The sequence below is a fragment of the Denticeps clupeoides genome, chromosome 1, assembly GCF_900700375.1.
Source record: "Denticeps clupeoides chromosome 1, fDenClu1.1, whole genome shotgun sequence".
NCBI lineage: Eukaryota > Metazoa > Chordata > Actinopteri > Clupeiformes > Denticipitidae > Denticeps > Denticeps clupeoides.
Window position 1 is genome coordinate 41838123 of NC_041707.1, and position 19624 is coordinate 41857746.

The following is a 19624-nucleotide window of genomic DNA, read 5'->3' on the forward strand; positions in this document are numbered from 1 at the left end:
TTACATTTACGGCATTTACCAGACGTCCTTATCCAGAGCGACTTACAATCAGTAGTTACAGGGACAGTCCCCCCCTGGAGACACTCAGGGTTAAGTGTCCTGCTCAGGGACACAATGGTAGTAGGTGGGATTTGAACCTGGGTCTTCTGGTTCATAGCTGAGTGTGTTACCCACTAGGCTACTACCACCCTATTTAATATTATTTTGTGTGAATGATTAAATGTACTCAATAAATAATTATGCTCTATTAAAAATTGAGTAAAATCCATTAAAAACCCTCACAAGGATTTTTTTTTACCAACATTTAGACACAAAAGTTCCATGAAGAGGTTTTCAGTGTCGGTACCAGCGTGGGACCAGAACGTGAGCTCGTGTAGAAGGAAACGAGAAACGCCGGTGCGAGTTTCCTCTGGTTCAATATGTGAACGAGAGCCGCAACGCAACACCACACGTTGGAAGGGACGGGATGAGAGAGAAGAGTGGACACTGGAGACTCACGACTGGACTACTGTAGCTCCCTTCTAGCTGGTCTACCTCTATGTACCATCCCACCTCTACAACTCATACAAAATGATCTTCAACCTTCCCAAGTTCTCCCACACCGCCCCTCTGCCAGCGGTGGCCTAGTGGTAAAGGAAGCGGCCCCGTAATCAGAAGGTTGCCGGTTCGAATCCCGATCCGCCAAGGTGCCACTGAGGTGCCACTGAACAAAGCACCGTCCCCACACACTGCTCCCCGGGGCCTGTCATGGTGCCCACTGTTCACTCAGGGTGATGGTTAAAAGCAGAGGACACATTTAATTGTGTCACCGTGTGATGTGCTGCTGTGTATCACATGTGACAATCACTTCCCATTTTTTCTAGTGTTTCTTAATTAAACTGAACCGAGTCGCCCCTGATTTATGGATCGTCGTGAAGACAACTGGTGTGAAGGCCGAACTGAACTGTGTGTGTGTGTGTTTGTGTGTGTTTGTGTGTGTTTGTGTGTGTGTGTTTGTGTGTGTTTGTGTGTGTGTTTGTGTGTGTGTGTTTGTGTGTGTGTGTGTGTGTGTTTGTGTGTGTGTGTTTGTGTTTGTGTGTGTGTGTTTGTGTGTTTGTGTTTGTGTGTTTGTGTGTGTGTTTGTGTGTGTTTGTGTGTGTTTGTGTGTGTGTGTGTGTTTGTGTGTGTGTGTTTGTGTGTGTTTGTGTGTGTGTTTGTGTGTGTTTGTGTGTGTGTGTGTGTGTGTGTGTGTTGTGTTTGTGTGTTTGTTTGTTTGTGTGTGTTTGTGTGTGTGTTTGTGTGTTTATCATCCGCGGAGTGATTTGACTGATGGAACGATGGTCATTTCACGAGGATCTGGCTGCTTTAACACGGTGTGATTACAGGACCTCAGTGTTGGTGACACGTTGTGTAGATGTTCGGTCATTCCTGCATTGTGGTTTTGCTGCATTGTTGCTTCGATCTTCTCACTGTCGACTCCAGCTGAACAGGAAACGTCTCACGTAGGTCACGTGACAGTATTACAGATGCATTTTATACCCAGATGACCTTTTCATTCATCACTGCGTTGTGTGTCTGGTCAGTCGGTACAGAACCAGAACACGGAACCCGGACTTGGTTTAATAACAACCAGCATCTGTTAAAGAACTCAACCGAAACAGGATGCAGCGAGCAGAGCTTCCGTCTCAGCTGGTTGGCAGGAAATGTGGTGAGATCTTCAGATCTCTATCGTTTCACATAACTGCAGCGGTTCGGGGAAGAAGCTCTCGCAGGCACAGGTCAGTAGAACCAGTAATCCAGTAGAACCCCGGCAGGAGGGACGTTCTTCTGCTGTAGACATGCGGCATCATCTGGACTGTGTCTCTGTCAGGAGGGGGACAGCAGAAGGTTTTAACCGTTAATCCGTTTCCGGTGAACATAAATTACGTATGTGGGGAAATGTTCTGAATAACAAGTGTTCAGATGCCCGGGGCCAGCGGGGGCCAGCGGGGGCCAGCGGGGGCCAGCGGGGGCCAGCGGGGGCCAGCGGGGGCCAACGGGGGCCAGCGGGGGCCAGCGGTTACGGAAGCGGCCCCGTAATCAGGAGGTTGCCGGTTCGAATCGCCGCTGAGCGAAGAACCACCAAGGGTAACGGTTAAATACAGAGGACACATGTCACCGTGTCACCGCGTGCTGCGCTGCAGTCACTTCACTTTCACTTTTCTTATGTGTGACTTTTTCACCTCCAGAGGACGCTGATTGCCAAAGCTGTTCAGAACTTGGTGGAAGATGGGGAACAGTCCATGTGGGGTCAACGGTGGGTCTGAGCAATGATCTTATCTCTGATGGCTTGGTTTATTTACTGGTCCTTCACCACGTGCTGCGTGAACACTGAGGTCCACAGATGCTGATTCTGGATTAAACACCTCCAGACATCTTCAGACCGAACCCTTCAGGAGCTCCTCTGACACTCTTCTTTTTACCTTCTGCAGGACATAACATCTCGTCAGATAACAAAATTAAAATCGTGCTGATTGGCAGGAGATATGCTGGGAAGAACATCGTGGGAAACACCATGCTTGGTAAAAACGTCTTCAGATCCTGCTTGCGTTTCGGCAAGCGATCAAAGGGCAAAGGCAGGGTCGGGGACAAGAAAGTAACGGTGTTCCGAATAAACGGCTGGTCAGGAGACCTGAGCATGCAGAACAAGAAGCAGAAGAAAATAAGGAAGAAGATTGTGGAAACCATGATGAAACAGCCAAACGCCTTGATCTGGATCGTCCCAGAAGACGATTCCTTTCCTCAAGAGACGATGGACACGCTGGAGTCTCTGCTCAACACCAGAGTTTGGGATTACACACTTCTGCTCTTCACCACAACCGAAGATGAGGACAACTTCAACTTTGACACACATATCAGAAGCAATGGCCTTCGTGAGACCGTGGACAAGTTCAAAGATCTGGCCATTTTCAACACTGCCATGAGCGAATCAGGACGCTTGTGGAAAACATTACAGGAGATGATGGATGGTGGCAGATGCTTTGAAATGTCACCAGTGACACACAGAAGGAGGAAGATGACCCAACACGGGGCTGGAAGTCAGCAAAGCAGAAAAGATGAAAACGCTGAGGAGATGGTGGAACATCTCGTACAACCCCAGGTTTCAGCATGTTTACAACAGAGAAGCGGTAAAGTTCATTAAAAATACAATCACATTTAACTTAATTCATGTAGACGTTCGTTAGATACACAGCAATAATCAAATTTCATATATATGAGTCTTCATCCTAAAATATCTTGTAAAGAGGCGGGTAATTCAGGTCCAGCATGCAAAAACCCTCAGCAGGATTTGGAAGGCAACCAGAAAAGAACTGTATTGTGACAAAAGAAAAGCCTGTGAGGTCCATGTTGGTCTTCTTCACGATGGCAGTTAATAAAGTGAGCAGTGTGTGGGGACGGTGCTTTGATCAATGGAACCTCAGTGGCACCTCGGAGGATCGGGATTCGAACCGGCAACCTTCTGTTTACGAGGCCACTTCCGTAACCGCTAGGCCGCCACTGCCTTCAAATCAGGGGTTATCCACTAGGCTATTACCACTACCGTTTAGAATCTTTCCCAGTCTTAAGGACCTATTACATTAATATAGTGAAATTTCAGGCTGTAACCCTGAGTGTCTCCAGGGGGACTGTCCCTATCAGTACTGACTGTATGGCGCTTTGGATAAGGGCGTCTTGTACATGCCGTAATTGTCAGTTTTTGGATCTTTGTCCCTCGTCTTAGTGAGGATTTTTACTTCCTGTACCTGAACTCTACATCCCTGTAAACCTCACGGCTGAATTGATTTAATAAGGTTGAAACAGAATCCTGGTGAGGATTTTTACTTCCTGGACCTGGACTCTACATCTCTGTAAACCTCACGGCTGAATTGATTTAATAAGGTTGAAACAGAATCCTGGTGAGGATTTTTACTTCCTGGACCTGGACTCTACATCTCTGTAAACCTCACGGCTGAATTTATTTAATAAGGTTGAAACAGAATCCTGGTGAGGATTTTTACCTCCTGGACCTGGACTCTACATCCCTGTAAACCTCACGGCTGAATTTATTTAATAAGGTTGAAACAGAATCCTGGTGAGGATTTTTACTTCCTGGACCTGGACTCTACATCTCTGTAAACCTCACGGCTGAATTGATTTAATAAGGTTGAAACAGAATCCTGGTGAGGATTTTTACTTCCTGGACCTGGACTCTACATCTCTGTAAACCTCACGGCTGAATTTATTTAATAAGGTTGAAACAGAATCCTGGTGAGGATTTTTACTTCCTGGACCTGGACTCTACATCCCTGTAAACCTCACGGCTGAATTTATTTAATAAGGTTGAAACAGAATCCTGGTGAGGATTTTTACTTCCTGGACCTGGACTCTACATCCCTGTAAACCTCACGGCTGAATTTATTTAATAAGGTTGAAACAGAATCCTGGTGAGGATTTTTACTTGCTGGACCTGAACTCTACATCCCTGTAAACCTCACGGCTGAATTGATTTAATAAGGTTGAAACAGAATCCTGGTGAGGATTTTTACTTCCAGGACCTGAACTCTACATCCCTGTAAACCTCACGGCTGAATTTATTTAATAAGGTTGAAACAGAATCCTGGTGAGGATTTTTACCTCCTGGACCTGGACTCTACATCCCTGTAAACCTCACGGCTGAATTTATTTAATAAGGTTGAAACAGAATCCTGGAGAGGATTTTTACTTTCTGGACCTGAACTGTACATCTCTGTAAACCTCACGGCTGAATTGATTTAATAAGGTTGAAACAGAATCCTGGTGAGGATTTTTACTTGCTGGACCTGAACTCTACATCTCTGTAAACCTCACGGCTGAATTTATTTAATAAGGTTGAAACAGAATCCTGGTGAGGATTTTTACTTGCTGGACCTGAACTCTACATCTCTGTAAATCTCACGGCTGAATTTATTTAATAAGGTTGAAACAGAATCCTGGTGAGGATTTTTACTTGCTGGACCTGAACTCTACATCCCTGTAAACCTCACGGCTGAATTTATTTAATAAGGTTGAAACAGAATCCTGGTGAGGATTTTTACCTCCTGGACCTGAACTCTACATCTCTGTAAACCTCACGGCTGAATTTATTTAATAAGGTTGAAACAGAATCCTGGTGAGGATTTTTACTTCCTGGACCTGGACTCTACATCTCTGTAAACCTCACGGCTGAATTTATTTAATAAGGTTGAAACAGAATCCTGGTGAGGATTTTTACCTCCTGGACCTGAACTCTACATCTCTGTAAACCTCACGGCTGAATTTATTTAATAAGGTTGAAACAGAATCCTGGTGAGGATTTTTACCTCCTGGACCTGGACTCTACATCCCTGTAAACCTCACGGCTGAATTGATTTAATAAGGTTGAAACAGAATCCTGGTGAGGATTTTTACCTGCTGGACCTGGACTCTACATCTCTGTAAACTTCACGGCTGAATTTATTTAATAAGGTTGAAACAGAATCCTGGTGAGGATTTTTACCTCCTGGACCTGAACTCTTCATCTCTGTAAACCTCACGGCTGAATTTATTTAATAAGGTTGAAACAGAATCCTGGTGAGGATTTTTACTTGCTGGACCTGGACTCTACATCTCTGTAAATCTCACGGCTGAATTTATTTAATAAGGTTGAAACAGAATCCTGGTGAGGATTTTTACTTGCTGGACCTGGACTCTACATCTCTGTAAACCTCACGGCTGAATTTATTTAATAAGGTTGAAACAGAATCCTGGTGAGGATTTTTACTTGCTGGACCTGGACTCTACATCTCTGTAAACCTCACGGCTGAATTTATTTGGTTGAATCTTACTGGTTAGAGATGAATTTCTCAGCTCTGCTTATATCTCAGTAACAATATGTTCTTTTTTTTTAGATGACGACGTGATTCGAGATTTTGGGGTCAGTCTTGTCAAACTTTTGAATGAACTCAGTTGTGAAGAATTCAAGCGTTTCAGTTTCTTTCTGTCACGGAAGAAAGATCCATGCAAAATCCCCAAAGGCCGAATGGACGTCGACGACAGGACGCAGGTAGCTGAGCTGATGCTGAAAAGCTGGCCGGAGGATCGGTGCATCATTAACACCCGGGACATCCTGAAGGACCTCCCACGCAACGACCTGGACAAGGAGCTGGAACCCTACCTGAGCAGGATTGGGGAGAGCTGGTGAAGATCCGCTGAACGATCAGCAACTGGTGATCAGTGTCTGTGCTCAATTTGCCTCCATATCATTAAGTTCTCAGGGTGAAATCCGAGCTTCTGGTCAAGAGAGATAAAGATGAAGTTAATGATAAAGATGAGTTAATTGAGAGGAATGAAGTTGTTCTTACAAGATGTTTCGATCGGCCGGTCAGTGTCTCTCTCTCACACACACACACACACACACACACACACACATCTACTGTTCAAATCTACTGTTTAGGTCCACAAGACCAAATGGCTGGTGCAGCACAGCATGAACTAAATAAAAGCAGGAAAAGTACAATCATGCTAAACTTTACTTTACTTTACTTTACTTTATTTTATTTGGCAGACGCTTTTATCCAAAGCGACTTACAATGGGAAGACACCAGCAATTCTCGTTCGATTTCTATAGAATATCAAGTATACAAACTAAGAGCCCTGATAAGGCTTAGACTTGTCATTGAAGAACATGCTCGGAGAGTGTTGGGTGCTAGACTAAGAAAAATTATAATGTATTTATACATTTTGTATAAATACTAAACTCTTCAATGTGAATGTACTTTAGTTTTTCTTTCATTATTATTACTTTGTAGGGTTTTTTTTTGTTTTGTAACTTGGCATGTATTACTTCAGAACATCAGGAAATTAAAAAAAAAGTCAGATTAGATTTACACTCTGACCACTTGAAGCTCAAACTGAAGATTCAAGATTTTATTGTCAGTACAACACCATCATTTTTCGTCCCTGGGTGGGACAGAGTTTATTCAGTCATCCACCTCATTGCATGATGCTCGGTATTAAAATTCTGAAGCGATGAGCAGCTTGAAAATCCAAACTGTACAGACGAGGAATGAATAAAAAATTAAATACTAATCAAATAAACTGTAGATGTTTGAGTTCTGGTCTTTATATCTAGTCCTGTCTGCATATTTCTACTGTAGTCCACAGTTCTGTCCCTCTCAGCACACGCATGCCAGGCCCAGATGGGTTGGATATGGGCTGGTGTGGTCTGCTTTTGTCAGGAGGTTCCATGGTGGCCCCATGTGGGCAAGACCATATGGGCTTTAGGTGGTCTTTGTATGGGTCCTAGCTTAAACCTACATGGGCCTTGTAGACACAAATGTACACGTGGTTCTGCAGGTGGTGACCACAGACCACTTCTCGGTTCCTGTGCTTTCTGGCTGATGTTTCGGTCACTTTTGAATGATTTCACTCTGGTGGTAGCAGGAGACAGAGTCCATTCCCCTCAGGTGGTGCAGCTCAGGTAGTGCAGCATGGAATGGAAGAAGCTGAACCAGCTCCTGCTGATTCTTTTTTGGAGCTCAGGGACACAATGATAGTCAGTGGGGTTTGAACCTGGAACTTCAGATTCATAGATGAGTGTTATTCCTACTAGTCTGCTACCACCCAGCCTCTACCTCATCACAAGGTGGCGCTGTTGGCTGCATCTACACACTCTCCCGTTATACAGGACGATGATTTGGAGCTCGCTAGCGTATTTGCTCGGTGTTGAGTCTACGGGGGAACATTACGCCCATAATTCTACTTCCTGGAGCACAAAGCACACATTTCAGGGAGGATCAGAGAACATGCAAGCAGAATAATGCACAGATGGAAAGATGGACAGACAGAAAGATAAACCGAGGGGAATTCAGGAAATTCAGCTGGACGCAAATATGCAAAATATAAAATGTATAAAATACATTAAAAAATAAAATATCTCAAAAAGAGATTGTTCTGGTCATAATGTCACAGTGGCCAGTACAAAGAGTTTATATCAGACCACATCCAGATGGGGGACAAGAGTCGCCCCTGATTTACCCGCTGTCATGAATAAGACTCGGACCAACGTGGACCTCGCCGGCTTTTCTGGTTTAAGTTGTAAAGTGTTTGTCAGTTTGATCCTTGGGATACAGCTTGCTTTCAAATACAATTGAAAGATCTCCACCTTTTAATCAGTGCTTAAAAGAAGCTGATGTAGAACAGACGTTCCTCCTTTGACTCTTATTGAAATTTCAAGACGTTATTAAAGAATCAGCATGCATTGGTTCAGCAGAACACACAACTTTAATATTAAAAGTGAAAAGCCTGTGAGGTCCATGGTGGTCCGAGTCTTTGTCATGACGGTGGGTAAATGGTGGCCTTTGGGGCAGTGGTGGCCTAGCGGTTAAGGCTGCCAATCAGAAGGATGTCGGTTCAAATCCCGAGCCACCAAGGTGCCACCAAGGTGCCATTGAGCAAAGCACCGTCCCCACACACTGCTCCTCGGGCGCCTGTCATGGTGCCCACTGCTCACCAAGGGTGATGGTTATATACAGAGGACACGTGTCACTGTGACACTGTGTGCTGTGCTGCAGTGTCTCACAATGACAATCACTTTCACCAAATCAGGGGCGACTCTGGCTCCTCATCTGGGTTCTGGGGTTCATATTAAGATGGGGCTGATATGGACCACCTGTCTCGTACCTGTGTACCACCCATATGGGCGTGTTACCTGGGAAGGGGCGGAGTCACCGTCATTTAACACTAATTAGTGTCACTTTTACAGACTTTACACTGAAAGTGTTAAATTTTACCTTGTACACACGACTGTGCCCCACCCACAACAGCACCTCCATCGTCAAATTTGCAGATGACACCATTGTGGTTCTGGAGGAGATGAGTCTGCCTACAGACATGAGGTGGAGTTGCTGACGGTGTGGAGACAGACCGTAACCTGCTCCTCAACAATCCTAAAAGGAAAACTGACATCAAACCACTTTACATCAGTTGGGATGGTGTGGAGATGGTGATGGACTTCCTGGGCGTTCACAACACGGAGGACCTCAACATGATTTCAGGACCTTTCCTGAAAAACAACACCTGTCAAGATCTGCTGGTGTCCTTCTATCGCTGGTGCATTGAGAGCATTCTGTGCTTTCTAGCTGCAGTACAGCGCAGATGAAATCCCTGCCAGCAGATTCTGAAGACTGCCCAGGAGATCATGGCTGATCTTCACCCGCTCTGGACGAGCTGCACAGCTCTCGCAGCATCAAGAGAGCATAAAACATCATAAAGGATCCTCGCGTCCCGATCAGGACATGTTCCAGCTGCTGCCATCGGGCAAGAGATACAGGAGCATTAAAACCCGGACAAACAGACTAAATAACAGCTTGTTACCATCAGGAAGCTTAATGACATTTAATCCATCTCTCCACCTCCAACTCGATTCCTTTTTCATGTGCAATAAGGTTTCTACTTCACCCTTCCATTTAAATGTGAAGTTTTGTACCGTATTTTGTACTATAGCACTATATAGCTTTCTTTCTACACGCCGTATTTAAGATACCTCTCTGGCCCAGAAACTGCACCTAGTTTCCTTCTACTTGTTACCACGACAGTGAAGATATTCTGATTCTGAAGTGTGTCCTTGTTTAATCAGGGCTTAATGGTGAACGGCGTCCCAGAAATGAGTCTTTGTTGGTTTGGATGTAGCCTGAAACACGTGACCTCCACACCTAACCTATCCCTAAACCTAACCCTAACCTACTGTGGAGCTCCACACCTCACAGTGGATGCAGCCAGATGCTCTTCAAACAGCCCCTAGACCTCTGAAGGTATCTGGTAGAGTGGCAGGTTCTTCAACTTATTTCATGCTAGCGTACCGTCCCAAGAAGGTGGAATCTTTTAATAGGGTTGAGAGTAAAATGGATTAATACGTGCTTTCGCTGCGTGTTCGTAGATGGGTTAATAATTTGATGAAAATTCCAATCGTTTTTCATTATTTTATTCAGCAGATATCAGGTTCATGCTTTTATTTCTTTATCTTCTACAGACACTAAACATACCATCACCAGACACAAACTGAACCTTAACTCTATATAATGTAGATGAAACCTACGTATTATATAGTCTAATTATGATATAAATATATATTATGTATGAACGTGAAGGACAAAAACACTCAGAAATAAACCACAAATAATAAAATGACTAAAGGGAAAAATGAAAGAAACATGCAGAAACGTTCCTCCAACCCACTGGATTCTGGGACGTCAGCTTCTCCTGCACCGCGACCCAGCGCTCGAGTCTGAAGAAACGGAGGACATTTTCAGTTCAGCATGAGGCAAGACCAGAGCAAACGATGAAATGTTCTTACCTTCTCTACACAGGAGGGTCTACAGTTAATTCTGTTCAGAGGAAACGGAGATCAGAGTCAGAATTTTCACTGTGTCTGAACAAACAGAGAGAGAAGCAAGAAGAACCAACCACCTGCTGTGTAGAACTTCATTTTATGTATAATGGACCTGGCAGAGCCGATAAATGTAAAATGTTATAACAATACTTTTTAAATTACAAAATTACCACGGTAGAACTGAATCTGGCGCCCATCTGCATATATAGTTATTATTTCTATGGAATACTCCATGGAAGGTTTCATGATCCGGTCCGGAAGGGGTTACTCCGGGTCCGGAGTTTCATGTTCGTCCTGTGTAATGTTTCCTGATCGTGTACACCTGTTTATGGTCATATAAAGCTGCCCTGTTTGTGTCTATTCGCTGTTGGGTCATTGTTACAGGTTACCGGATGGTCTGTTCATCACGTATTAAACCCCTGTTACGCGACATCGTGCGAATGCGTCCTTCTTCCTCGTCATGTCCAGTCATCGCTCCAGATCACCTGCCTCGCCAAGCCAAACGAGCATGACGTCTGGATCTCTGATGTCCAGCTTTTTATATGACATAAGATCATATTTACCAGCTGTGCCAGCCCGTGCTGAATCTGTGTGAAGGCCGCATCGTTCTGTTGACTTCTCAGTAGACCCTGGTCCTCGTGGAACAGACAGTCCACTGTAATCAAGATGTTCTCTCTTTTAATAAACCTGCTGCTCTGTGGTACAACGTGGTCCGGGTCGAAGGTGTGGTGCATCACCACCAGGATGACTGGTCTAGTCTCTGCGGATGGTGAGTGTGAAATGAACAGATTTAGAAATATAGCTGGATGCATGTAAAATAATGTTGGGTTTTGAGACCATCAGCACCTTTTATTGCTGCCAGAGCTGCTTGAATGTCTGTTCCAGCACGAGAAACGATCAGACAGAACGCCAGGACAACATCACACTTCTCCTCAGACTCTGCTTCTACCAGACCTTTACTCTTAAGAAAATCCTTTACAGGCTGGATGTTCTGGCCGGGAAGTCTTCCAATAATTTGTGTGTAAAACCTGTATTTTTCTTGGAATAAAAATGTGTGCTGCTGATGTAATATATTTTATAGAAATTGACATTTCCAATGTTTTCCTCTGACTGTCTTACCTGTTCTGAAGGTAACAGTAGCAGGTTGACTCGTCCCTCCGTGTTCAAGCTCAGTACAGACAGTAAGAGTGTACACAGTGTCTGGTTTCAGATGCTTGAATTCTGTGTCTGAACCAGGACAGATGGACCCGGCTTCAGTCCCTCCAGAGGTCCGGTGAGAGATCCGGAAACTGTGTGGAATCTGATCCATCCCATGTGGTGGAATCCAGCTGATCTTAGCAGATGTAGCAGAAACTGAGACCACAGTCACCTTCTCTGGAGCTGGAACTCCTGGAAAGTACAAGATTATTTAACACCCAACTTTTAATATTCATTCATTTATAAAATATCAGAACATGTTGAGGATGGATTGTCAGGTGTCCAGTAAATGTGTTTCAGAAGACTTTTGGAGCATTTGATCTCTCACCTGTCCTGATGTTCTTGTAGACAGGTTTACTGTGGTGAAGGTTGTTCAGTACGGTACAGACCCTGATCTTGTACTCTGTATAAAACCGTAGATCATGTAGAACATGATGGAGAGACTTTGTAGAAATGGTCTGTTCTTCTTCTCCTTCACTGCTGTAGGACAGCCGGTATGAGACCTGATCTACTCCTGCTAGTTTACTCCATCTTACTGACACTGATGTTACATTCACCTCTATAGAAAGGTTCTCTGGTGCAGGAACCTGACCTGTAGAAAATAGAAGAATGAAATAAAACCCTGGTCTGTGTTGGTCCATGATGGAAAACGGTAAAACCAGGTTAAAGTCACAGGAGCATCTGTAAGGCCACCAGCGTTGTGGCTGAACCCAACCATCTCTCCCATGGACTGGGAGAAGATTCCCACACCAGCTTCTAATAACAGTCCAGCTCCTGAACAGCATGCTGGACGACCTTCTCCATACCCTGCTTTGTCGAAACTTGTTTACTGTGTTTGGCTCTTCGTATGAATCGAAATTATTATACCCATGATGCCCCAACCCCCTTTTATAGACGTTTTTTAGCTTAATTACTTACTGCATGTTAATTATTCTCCATTCATCTCCGTTGTTGGTGTGTCTGAATATGTCTGGATCTGCTGCTGTGTTCTACATCATATCTAAGAGGAGCTTTGATGTTCTAAACATCTTCACCTGATGTGCTGCACTGGAATCTAATTTAAACAGTAACAAGCACCAAACCTTCTCCTCCCGGCATCTAAGTTCATTTCCTTCGTTAAATAAGTGGATTTGTTCCTTGGTTTGGCAAGTGATGCCCGTACAACACGACCGTTATCTACAGGTGGAACGTGTCATGTTGTGGATGTTACGTGCCACAAGTCATTTTTGTCTGGTTATCTGTTCTTATACATTTTTAAAATTATTCCATATGGAACTAAACAGGCAAAAAATTATACAGCTAAATAAATTTAGATGTTATTCCTATTTATCTACCAGGGTGTACAGGCCAGTACTTCTGTACTACAACGTGAGAATGAGTAGAATATGACTTGTACCTGTGTGAAAGTTTAGAAGAGCAGGTAAACTCTCTTGTCCTTGTTTGTTCACAGTATAAACTCTGATTTCGTACTCAGTAGATGGTTGGAGGTCTTTAATCTCGGTGTTGCGTTTCTCTGTAGTGATCTGGTTAATTAATGTCCCTTTACTCAGGTAGGAGATCAGGAACGTATATGGATTCTTCAACCAGTTAGACCAGGAGGACTCCAGACTCCATCCAAGTTTAGCAGCTGTAGCAGAAACTGATTCCACAGTCAAGTTCTGTGGGGTTGGAGGAGCTGGAACAGAAATTATATCATATTAGAAAATCTAATATGAACAACAAGAGACTGAGTTTTAGACATGAAAAGGTTAAAATATATTAAATTAGTTGACTAGTACGGTACACGTACGGTACGTTACACTCGCTGCACTCTAGTGGCTGTTTTCTCACGTTTTACTGTATGTGAGGACGTCCTGGTCTGGATTTTACTCTTGGCCTGTTTTTGAAAAGTCTCTTTTGCTCATAAAGGTTTTGGTGTGTAGGACACACGCATGTTACGTGACCTCCTCATAACCCTGCAGTGTGTTGGAAATGATCCCCAATTAGTCCTTGGACATTCAGAGCTGAGGAACCAGGGGACAATGTGTCATGTACATACAGCAGAAACACGGGTGTACCATCATTTGAGCTTTCAGTGTTAGTAATACTAGAAAAAGTCTTCTCTACCTTGGTCTCTAGCCAACACGTATGAGTTGGAGATGGGCTGGTCTGGCCTGTCCAAATGGGTCCCAGTTAATTTTGGGGTGGGTTCCATGGTGGCCCCATGTGGGCAAGACGCGATGGGGAGCGACAGTTGCACTGATCTGTGTTGGTCCATGAGGGAAGTCGGGGGAGCTGAGAGAACAGGGACAATATTGCTGTTTGTCATGAAGTGCTTTGAGGAGCAGGTCCTGGCCAACATCAGTTCTAACAGCCCCATAGTGGAGATGGTGAGGAGAACCACCTTTCTTGATCACAGAGGACACCACCTCCACCGTTAAGCTCTAGTTGACTTGACCAGACTGAATAAGCGCTGCACAGCTCAGTAAAACCAGTTCTTCTAACGGAGTGAAAATCTATTTGTGCTCAATATGTATTTTATAATAATGAACTCATGCAGATTCTGTCACTGTGGATGTTACTTTACCTGTTCTGAAGGTTCTGAAGGTAGAAGCAGCAGGTTGACTCGTCCCTCCGTGTTTAAGCTCAGTCCAGGCAGTAATTTCGTAGTCAGTTTCTGGTTTCAGCTCTGTGAGTTCTGTGCTGGATGACTCTGTAGAGATGGGCTCTGGTTTATCTGGTTTACTCTCTTTACTCCAGTGGAGCAAATCTGGAGCTGGAGCACCTTCAAAAGAACCTGAAACGGGATGCGAAGTGGAGTTCTTTTGTCAGATGATTTGCAGCCCCTGTCCGTCTGGAAGTGATCATCAGTAGATGTTTATTACTCCTTCATGTGCTCAGCTCACCTTTAACCACAGTCTTTTCAACAGCTTTGCTCTGTTTGCCGTTTCTCAGCACAGTGGAGATGCTGATGTTGTGCTCCTCACCGGTGTCCAGTTGGTGAGAACATTCATGATATTTTGTGTACACGCTGTTTCTGGACACGCCCCCGCTGAGGAAGGAAACGAGATACCAGGCTTCCTCCAGCCCCGCCCTTTCCGCCCACGACACAGAGACGGTCTGTCCATCATTCTGCACCTTGACGTCTTCAGGAGGAGGAACTTCTGCCGTAAAAAACCCACGTCTCTGCAGTTAAATAGCAGCGATGAAGCTGAACAGGAGAGCTGGACCTGATTTGCAGGTATTTTCACAGAGCGTCTCCAGTCCTGCTATTGGTTGTATTTTTATTCATACAACCACTTAATGGAGCCGGTTCACAACCAGCCAATGGTAAAGCAGGACTGATAGGAATGCTCCTCCCACTTTTTAATAATAGTTGAATCGTTTATTTGTGGACGACAGGCATTAGGATCTTTTTAACCCCGTACCTGTCAGTAAGGATCCGGATGCTGACGCCACTGTCCTGTCGTCTTCACCGAGGACACAGACAGTGAAGTCGTACTTCTGTCCTGGATCGAGTCCATGGATCTCGTACTTCAGGCCTGGAATGTCCACACAGTGCAGATCTTCTGTCTTTCTCCAGCTCAGCCTGAATTTCTTGATCGGAAGGTCAGTCTCTTCACACTTCAGAGCGACGGAGTCGGAACTGACCGGGGTCAACGTGATCGCTGCAGGAAGACCTGAAGAAAAGCAGAAATAAGATCCATCACAGGAGGATCGGGCAGATATCTAAAATAAAAAAACATGGCGAGGACCAAACAAAGGACACTGTACAAATGGACCATGTGGTAGTAGCCTAGTGGGTAACACACTTGCCTACGAACCAGAAGACCCAGGTTCAAACCCCACTTACTACCATCGTGTCCCTGAGCAGGACACTTAACCCTGAGTGTCTCCAGGGGGGGACTGTCCCTGTAACTACTGACTAAGTCGCGTCTGGTAAACGCTGTAAATGTAAGTATACGTACCAGCCGGGTCTCCAGTAGCTTCCCAACGCAGCGGCACCGATTGTGGCTTCACCAAGTTGAACTTACCAGCACAGCTTTGATCTGGAAAAGAAGTCTGAAGTTATGAATCAAATTTTAATCCAAATTCTAATGATAAAGCACTGAAAATAAATATCATGTCAGATGCCAGGAAGGGTTCTTGTATTCCAGTCAATGGATGTTTTGCAGAATTTACATGGCCATACATAACACTGTATAACATATATATGTTCTGTTATGTTCTGACCTGAGAACATGAAGAGGAAATGTGCGTGCTATCTATCATCTTACCTGAAATGTTCTTGTTCTCACTAGTCCTAAAAGAGAATGAGAAGCATGTTACACGTTTCAGATGCGCTTGAACGTGGCTGTTCATGACAGAATAAATGCTGGGAATGATTCTGGTTGAGATGAAGAGATATGAACTGGTTGAGGACCTACTCGGTGGTATCAGCATAATCATGCTGCTTAGATCTTTTACTGGGACCAGGGTAATCTAGCTCCTCGCACTGAACCCTGTGAGAAACGTGGAGAACATGAGAACAATCCAGGACGCTTTGCCCAGACCTGCCTGAAGTGGGAAGGGGGTCGTAATGACGTTTCGTGACGCTGGGCGGGCGGGAGAGAGAACGTTTCTGGGAAATCAGGATCAGGAGGAAGTCGGGCGGCGAGTCGGGTACGGTGCAGGTGGCCACACGGTCTTCTCTGCCAAGCGACGGCCACCAGAACGTCCGCCAGATCAGGTCCAGTGTGTGCACTGTACCTGCTGCATAGTTGTCCCACTATACTGGTGAGATGATCCAGGGTCCATCAAGCCTGCAGGAGGTTCAGGTGGTCCAGGTTCTCCTCTTTCTGTGCCAAGAGCTCCCCATCTCGCATGTCCAGGTGGTGAGAGGTCATGTGGCGTCCACCTCGACGAGGTGAGGATCTGAAGATCTGGGTCTTGAGTTGATCACACACATCCTGGACCCTGGGGGATCCCTGAAGACCAGCCATGGTTCCGATGCCGACCGTGGGGTGGGCACACGCCCCCTGCTGGTGCAGTGCTTTGGTGGGCACCATGACAGTAGAGTGGAAGAATAAGTATGTGAACGCTTCTGCATTTTTCTTCATCTCTGCCGGGCTGGCAGGAGTTGAGTGTGGAGTCTCCAACATACTGTCGTGATCCGGAGTTCCGGAGGTTCATATGTTTCCTGATTGTTATCACCTGTGTAAATGTATAAAGCTTTCCTGCTCGTGTTCCTGTTCGCCGCCGGGTCATTGTGTGGTGATGTTTCCCCTGTCCTGTCTACTAGTAAAGTAAAGTAAAGTGAAGTGATTGTCACACGTGATACACAGTGCACACAGTGAAATGTGTCCTCTGCATTTAACCATCACCCTGAGTGAGCAGTGGGCAGCCATGACAGGCGCCCGGGGAGCAGTGTGTGGGGACGGTGCTTTGCTCAATGGCACCTCAGTGGTACCTTGGCAGATCGCGATTCGAACCAGCAACCTTCTGATTACGGGGCCACTTCCTTAACCGCTAGGTCCCCACTGCCTAGTGGTTATTAAACCCATGTCTCCTGATGTCATGCGTATGCGTCCTCCTTCCTCTCCGCGTCCAACCAACGTGATACATACACATCTGAAGAAAAGCGAACATGGGGCAAGGAGGTACCCACCGTCTGCTTCCCACCAAAACCCAGATTAACGGAGAAAGGGCCCAGCAGAACTGCAAATTGCATCTAATAAAGGGGCGTCCCGAACGGAGGGACATGATGGGCGTGGTTGCCCGCCTGTTGCATATGATGACATTACATTCCATGCGATATATATGTATTGATTTATGTGGGTGTAGACATTAAACCCACGGCTGTCCTGGTCCAGGCACAGGTCTCACCTTTTCTTTCCAGGATCCTGAGATCCCCTTTCTGGGAGAGCTGGAGGTCTGGATTCAGATGTTGGTTCATGTTGGTCTTCATCCCCGAGTTGACTCATTGTCTAGTTTATCTCTGAGATGAGAATGAAAAGAACCTGCAGAAACCAGAGTGTAGAACTGAACCCGCAACATACGGAACCGCCAGGCCACCACTGCCCCCCAGCTAGATCATTTTTTTAATGCAAATTACAAAATAATTAATACAGTAATCATTTTCAGATTATTTGTTGCACAGATAACAAGATTAATTTTCATATTCTCAGGCTGTACTGGGAATAATAATCATCATCCACATCGTAATAATTACAATATTTTTGGATTTTTGTTAGCAAATGTGTCTTGTATCGCCCCCGATATGATCCCAGTCCAGAGTTCGGCTTGTAAAACTGACACTATTTAGTGTTAAAGGTCCCCTGACGTTCACAGCAGTTTACTTCTCCACAGTGCCTGACAGTCAGTAGTGACGGGGACAGTCCCCCCCTGGGGACACTCAGGGTTCAGTGTCCTGCTCAGGAAAGACACGATGGAAGTAAGTGGGGTCTGAGCCCGGGTCTTCTTGTTCACAGGCGAGTGTCGAAGGCCACTACCACTTCCCACATGAAAATGTCCCTTTGTGAGATTATTTAAGCCTGTCTGCAGGCCACCGACAGTGGCTGGACATCAGGGGACAAAAAGGAACCTTTAAATGACAGTGACTCCGCCCAATCCGGTATTTTCTCTTTAAGAAGCCTAGTTCGACCCTAGTTACTAATAGAAATTTCTAAACCACAGTAATTGTGCCACTGATCTTGACATTTTCGTGTTGTATGTGAAAATGAAAGTGAAGGGACTGTCCTCGACAAATACTGCAGCACCGCACACGGTGACAGGACTAATAAAATGTGACGAAATGTAACTGTTTTGTCATGAAGTGCTTTGAGGAGCAGGTCCTGGCCAACATCAGTTCTAACAGCCCCATAGTGGAGATGGTGAGGAGAACCACAGAGGACCTCTCTGGAACCCTCAACACCACCTCCACCGTTAAGCTCTAGTTGACTTGACTCTCGCTGTCGAGGTTCGGTTCGTTTCTTTTTTCGTTCTTTTTTCGTCTCATTTGAAATCCGCGCGTCACAGTGGGGCTGGACACTTCACGTACGAGCCCAGGCTATAAAGGGAATAAAAAGAATTTAACGGTGACTAAAGTGAAAGGTTGGGGTGGAGAGACGAGACACTCACCTGCTCTGCACTGCGGTGCGACACGAAGTGCTGCAAATGTCGCTTCCAAGCTGCGTCTCAGCTGCTTTCGGTTTCAGGAGCCGCGTCCGGGTTGCCAGATCAGGCTCCCAGACTCGGGGTTGCCAGGTCGAGACACCAGGCTCCTTATTTTATTCGCATTCATGACACATCTTTCTGAAAATGTATTTGTATTCAATTCTGTCCATCAGCTTTCCAGGTCAGAGACACCTTCTTCATCTTGGTGGACTTTAGAGACGTGAGATGTGAAACTAAACAGGAAACCCACATGGCGTTCCATTATAACACTTCTGCACACACTTTAAAGCCTCCAGTGTAAAATGAACATGGCATGATCCTGGTCCAGAGTTCAACCTGGAAAAGAAAAACTCACAGTGACTCCACCCCTCACATTTGGTGTTAAATGAACACTTTGACAAATTTGGCCGACCGGGCGGAGCCGTCGAGCGTTTTCTTTAGTGGAGTCAGCAGAAATGAAAATCAGTGTGCGGGTGCAACCTCCACTCCTGGAGATTTCAGGCAGAGTGAAATCTCGAAACACGACAGGCCGATAACAGCACCTTGTATTTCAGCTGCTTTTTACTTGCAGTGAACTGTACGTATCGGAATATATAATCGTATATAATCGGATTGTTACCCATGTATGGAGATGATTGGGCAATCCAGGTTCGAAAAAGTTTGGAGTGTGCTCATGAATCCTTCTTGCAGGGTTCATTTAACTTGGGTATTTTTACTGTCAAGAAAAGCAATAGTTCTTGTGGCTCATTGTAACTAATTGGATCCTTACCGTTCCAGGAATTTTACAACCGGAAATATTCCCTGTAGTGAGGGCACTAAAGGAGCTTCTGCATGGTGACAAGGGTCCGTGGTCCAGGTCCCTACCCAGTGAGGTACAAGAACCGGTCCTCTCCCAGTATCCGTGTCCAC

General features: G+C 45.3%; 2 protein-coding genes across 7 annotated transcripts; one reads left to right on the forward strand and one right to left on the reverse strand.

Annotated features, from left to right (window-relative positions):
* Window positions 1-1560: 1560 nt before the first annotated feature.
* LOC114790364 (GTPase IMAP family member 8-like) lies at window positions 1561-6794 on the forward strand. Of its 3 annotated transcripts, none has more exons than XM_028980367.1 (4): window positions 1561-1757; window positions 2208-2275; window positions 2451-3146; window positions 5904-6794. In XM_028980367.1, the coding sequence occupies exons 2-4, from the start codon at window positions 2248-2250 to the stop codon at window positions 6194-6196; spliced, it is 1017 nt and encodes a 338-aa protein (XP_028836200.1). In that variant the 5' UTR covers window positions 1561-1757; window positions 2208-2247; the 3' UTR covers window positions 6197-6794. The 3 variants fall into 3 exon arrangements, with proteins under 3 accessions (XP_028836200.1, XP_028836219.1, XP_028836210.1); XM_028980386.1 differs by lacking the exon at window positions 1561-1757 and adding an exon at window positions 1758-1866; XM_028980377.1 differs by lacking the exon at window positions 1561-1757 and adding an exon at window positions 2016-2106.
* LOC114790179 (tenascin-R-like) lies at window positions 6268-18771 on the reverse strand. Of its 4 annotated transcripts, XR_003749777.1 has the most exons (16): window positions 18680-18771; window positions 17426-17559; window positions 15838-15863; window positions 15529-15609; window positions 14989-15240; window positions 14467-14724; window positions 14148-14357; window positions 13688-13855; window positions 12978-13256; window positions 11910-12173; window positions 11504-11773; window positions 11231-11422; window positions 10948-11144; window positions 10349-10379; window positions 10231-10279; window positions 6268-6285 (listed from the first exon to the last, which is right to left on the reverse strand). XR_003749777.1 is itself a non-coding variant. In XM_028980011.1 (15 exons), the coding sequence occupies exons 2-14, from the start codon at window positions 17521-17523 to the stop codon at window positions 10374-10376; spliced, it is 2301 nt and encodes a 766-aa protein (XP_028835844.1). In that variant the 5' UTR covers window positions 17524-17559; window positions 18680-18771; the 3' UTR covers window positions 9961-10279; window positions 10349-10373. The 4 variants fall into 4 exon arrangements, 3 of the variants coding, with proteins under 3 accessions (XP_028835844.1, XP_028835825.1, XP_028835835.1); XM_028980011.1 differs by lacking the exon at window positions 6268-6285 and having other exon boundaries at window positions 9961-10279; XM_028979992.1 differs by lacking the exons at window positions 6268-6285; window positions 10231-10279; window positions 10349-10379 and having other exon boundaries at window positions 10408-11144.
* Between the last annotated feature and the right edge of the window lie 853 nt (window positions 18772-19624).

Excerpts from the sequence above, each read along its gene's own strand:
- LOC114790364 (XM_028980367.1), top strand. The coding sequence starts at position 2,248 with ATGGGGAACAGTCCATGTGGGGTCAACG. Across the intron at positions 2,276-2,450 it reads CAGTCCATGTGGGGTCAACG|GACATAACATCTCGTCAGAT; the intron begins GTGGGTCTGAGC and ends TACCTTCTGCAG. Across the intron at positions 3,147-5,903 it reads ATGTTTACAACAGAGAAGCG|ATGACGACGTGATTCGAGAT; the intron begins GTAAAGTTCATT and ends CTTTTTTTTTAG.
- LOC114790179 (XM_028979992.1), bottom strand. The coding sequence starts at position 17,523 with ATGAGTCAACTCGGGGATGAAGACCAACATGAACCAACATCTGAATCC. Across the intron at positions 15,241-15,528 it reads AGCTACTGGAGACCCGGCTG|GTCTTCCTGCAGCGATCACG; the intron begins GTACGTATACTT and ends GCTTTTCTTCAG. Across the intron at positions 13,856-14,147 it reads CTTCAGAACCTTCAGAACAG|CTCCCCCGACTTCCCTCATG; the intron begins GTAAAGTAACAT and ends CTGTTCTCTCAG.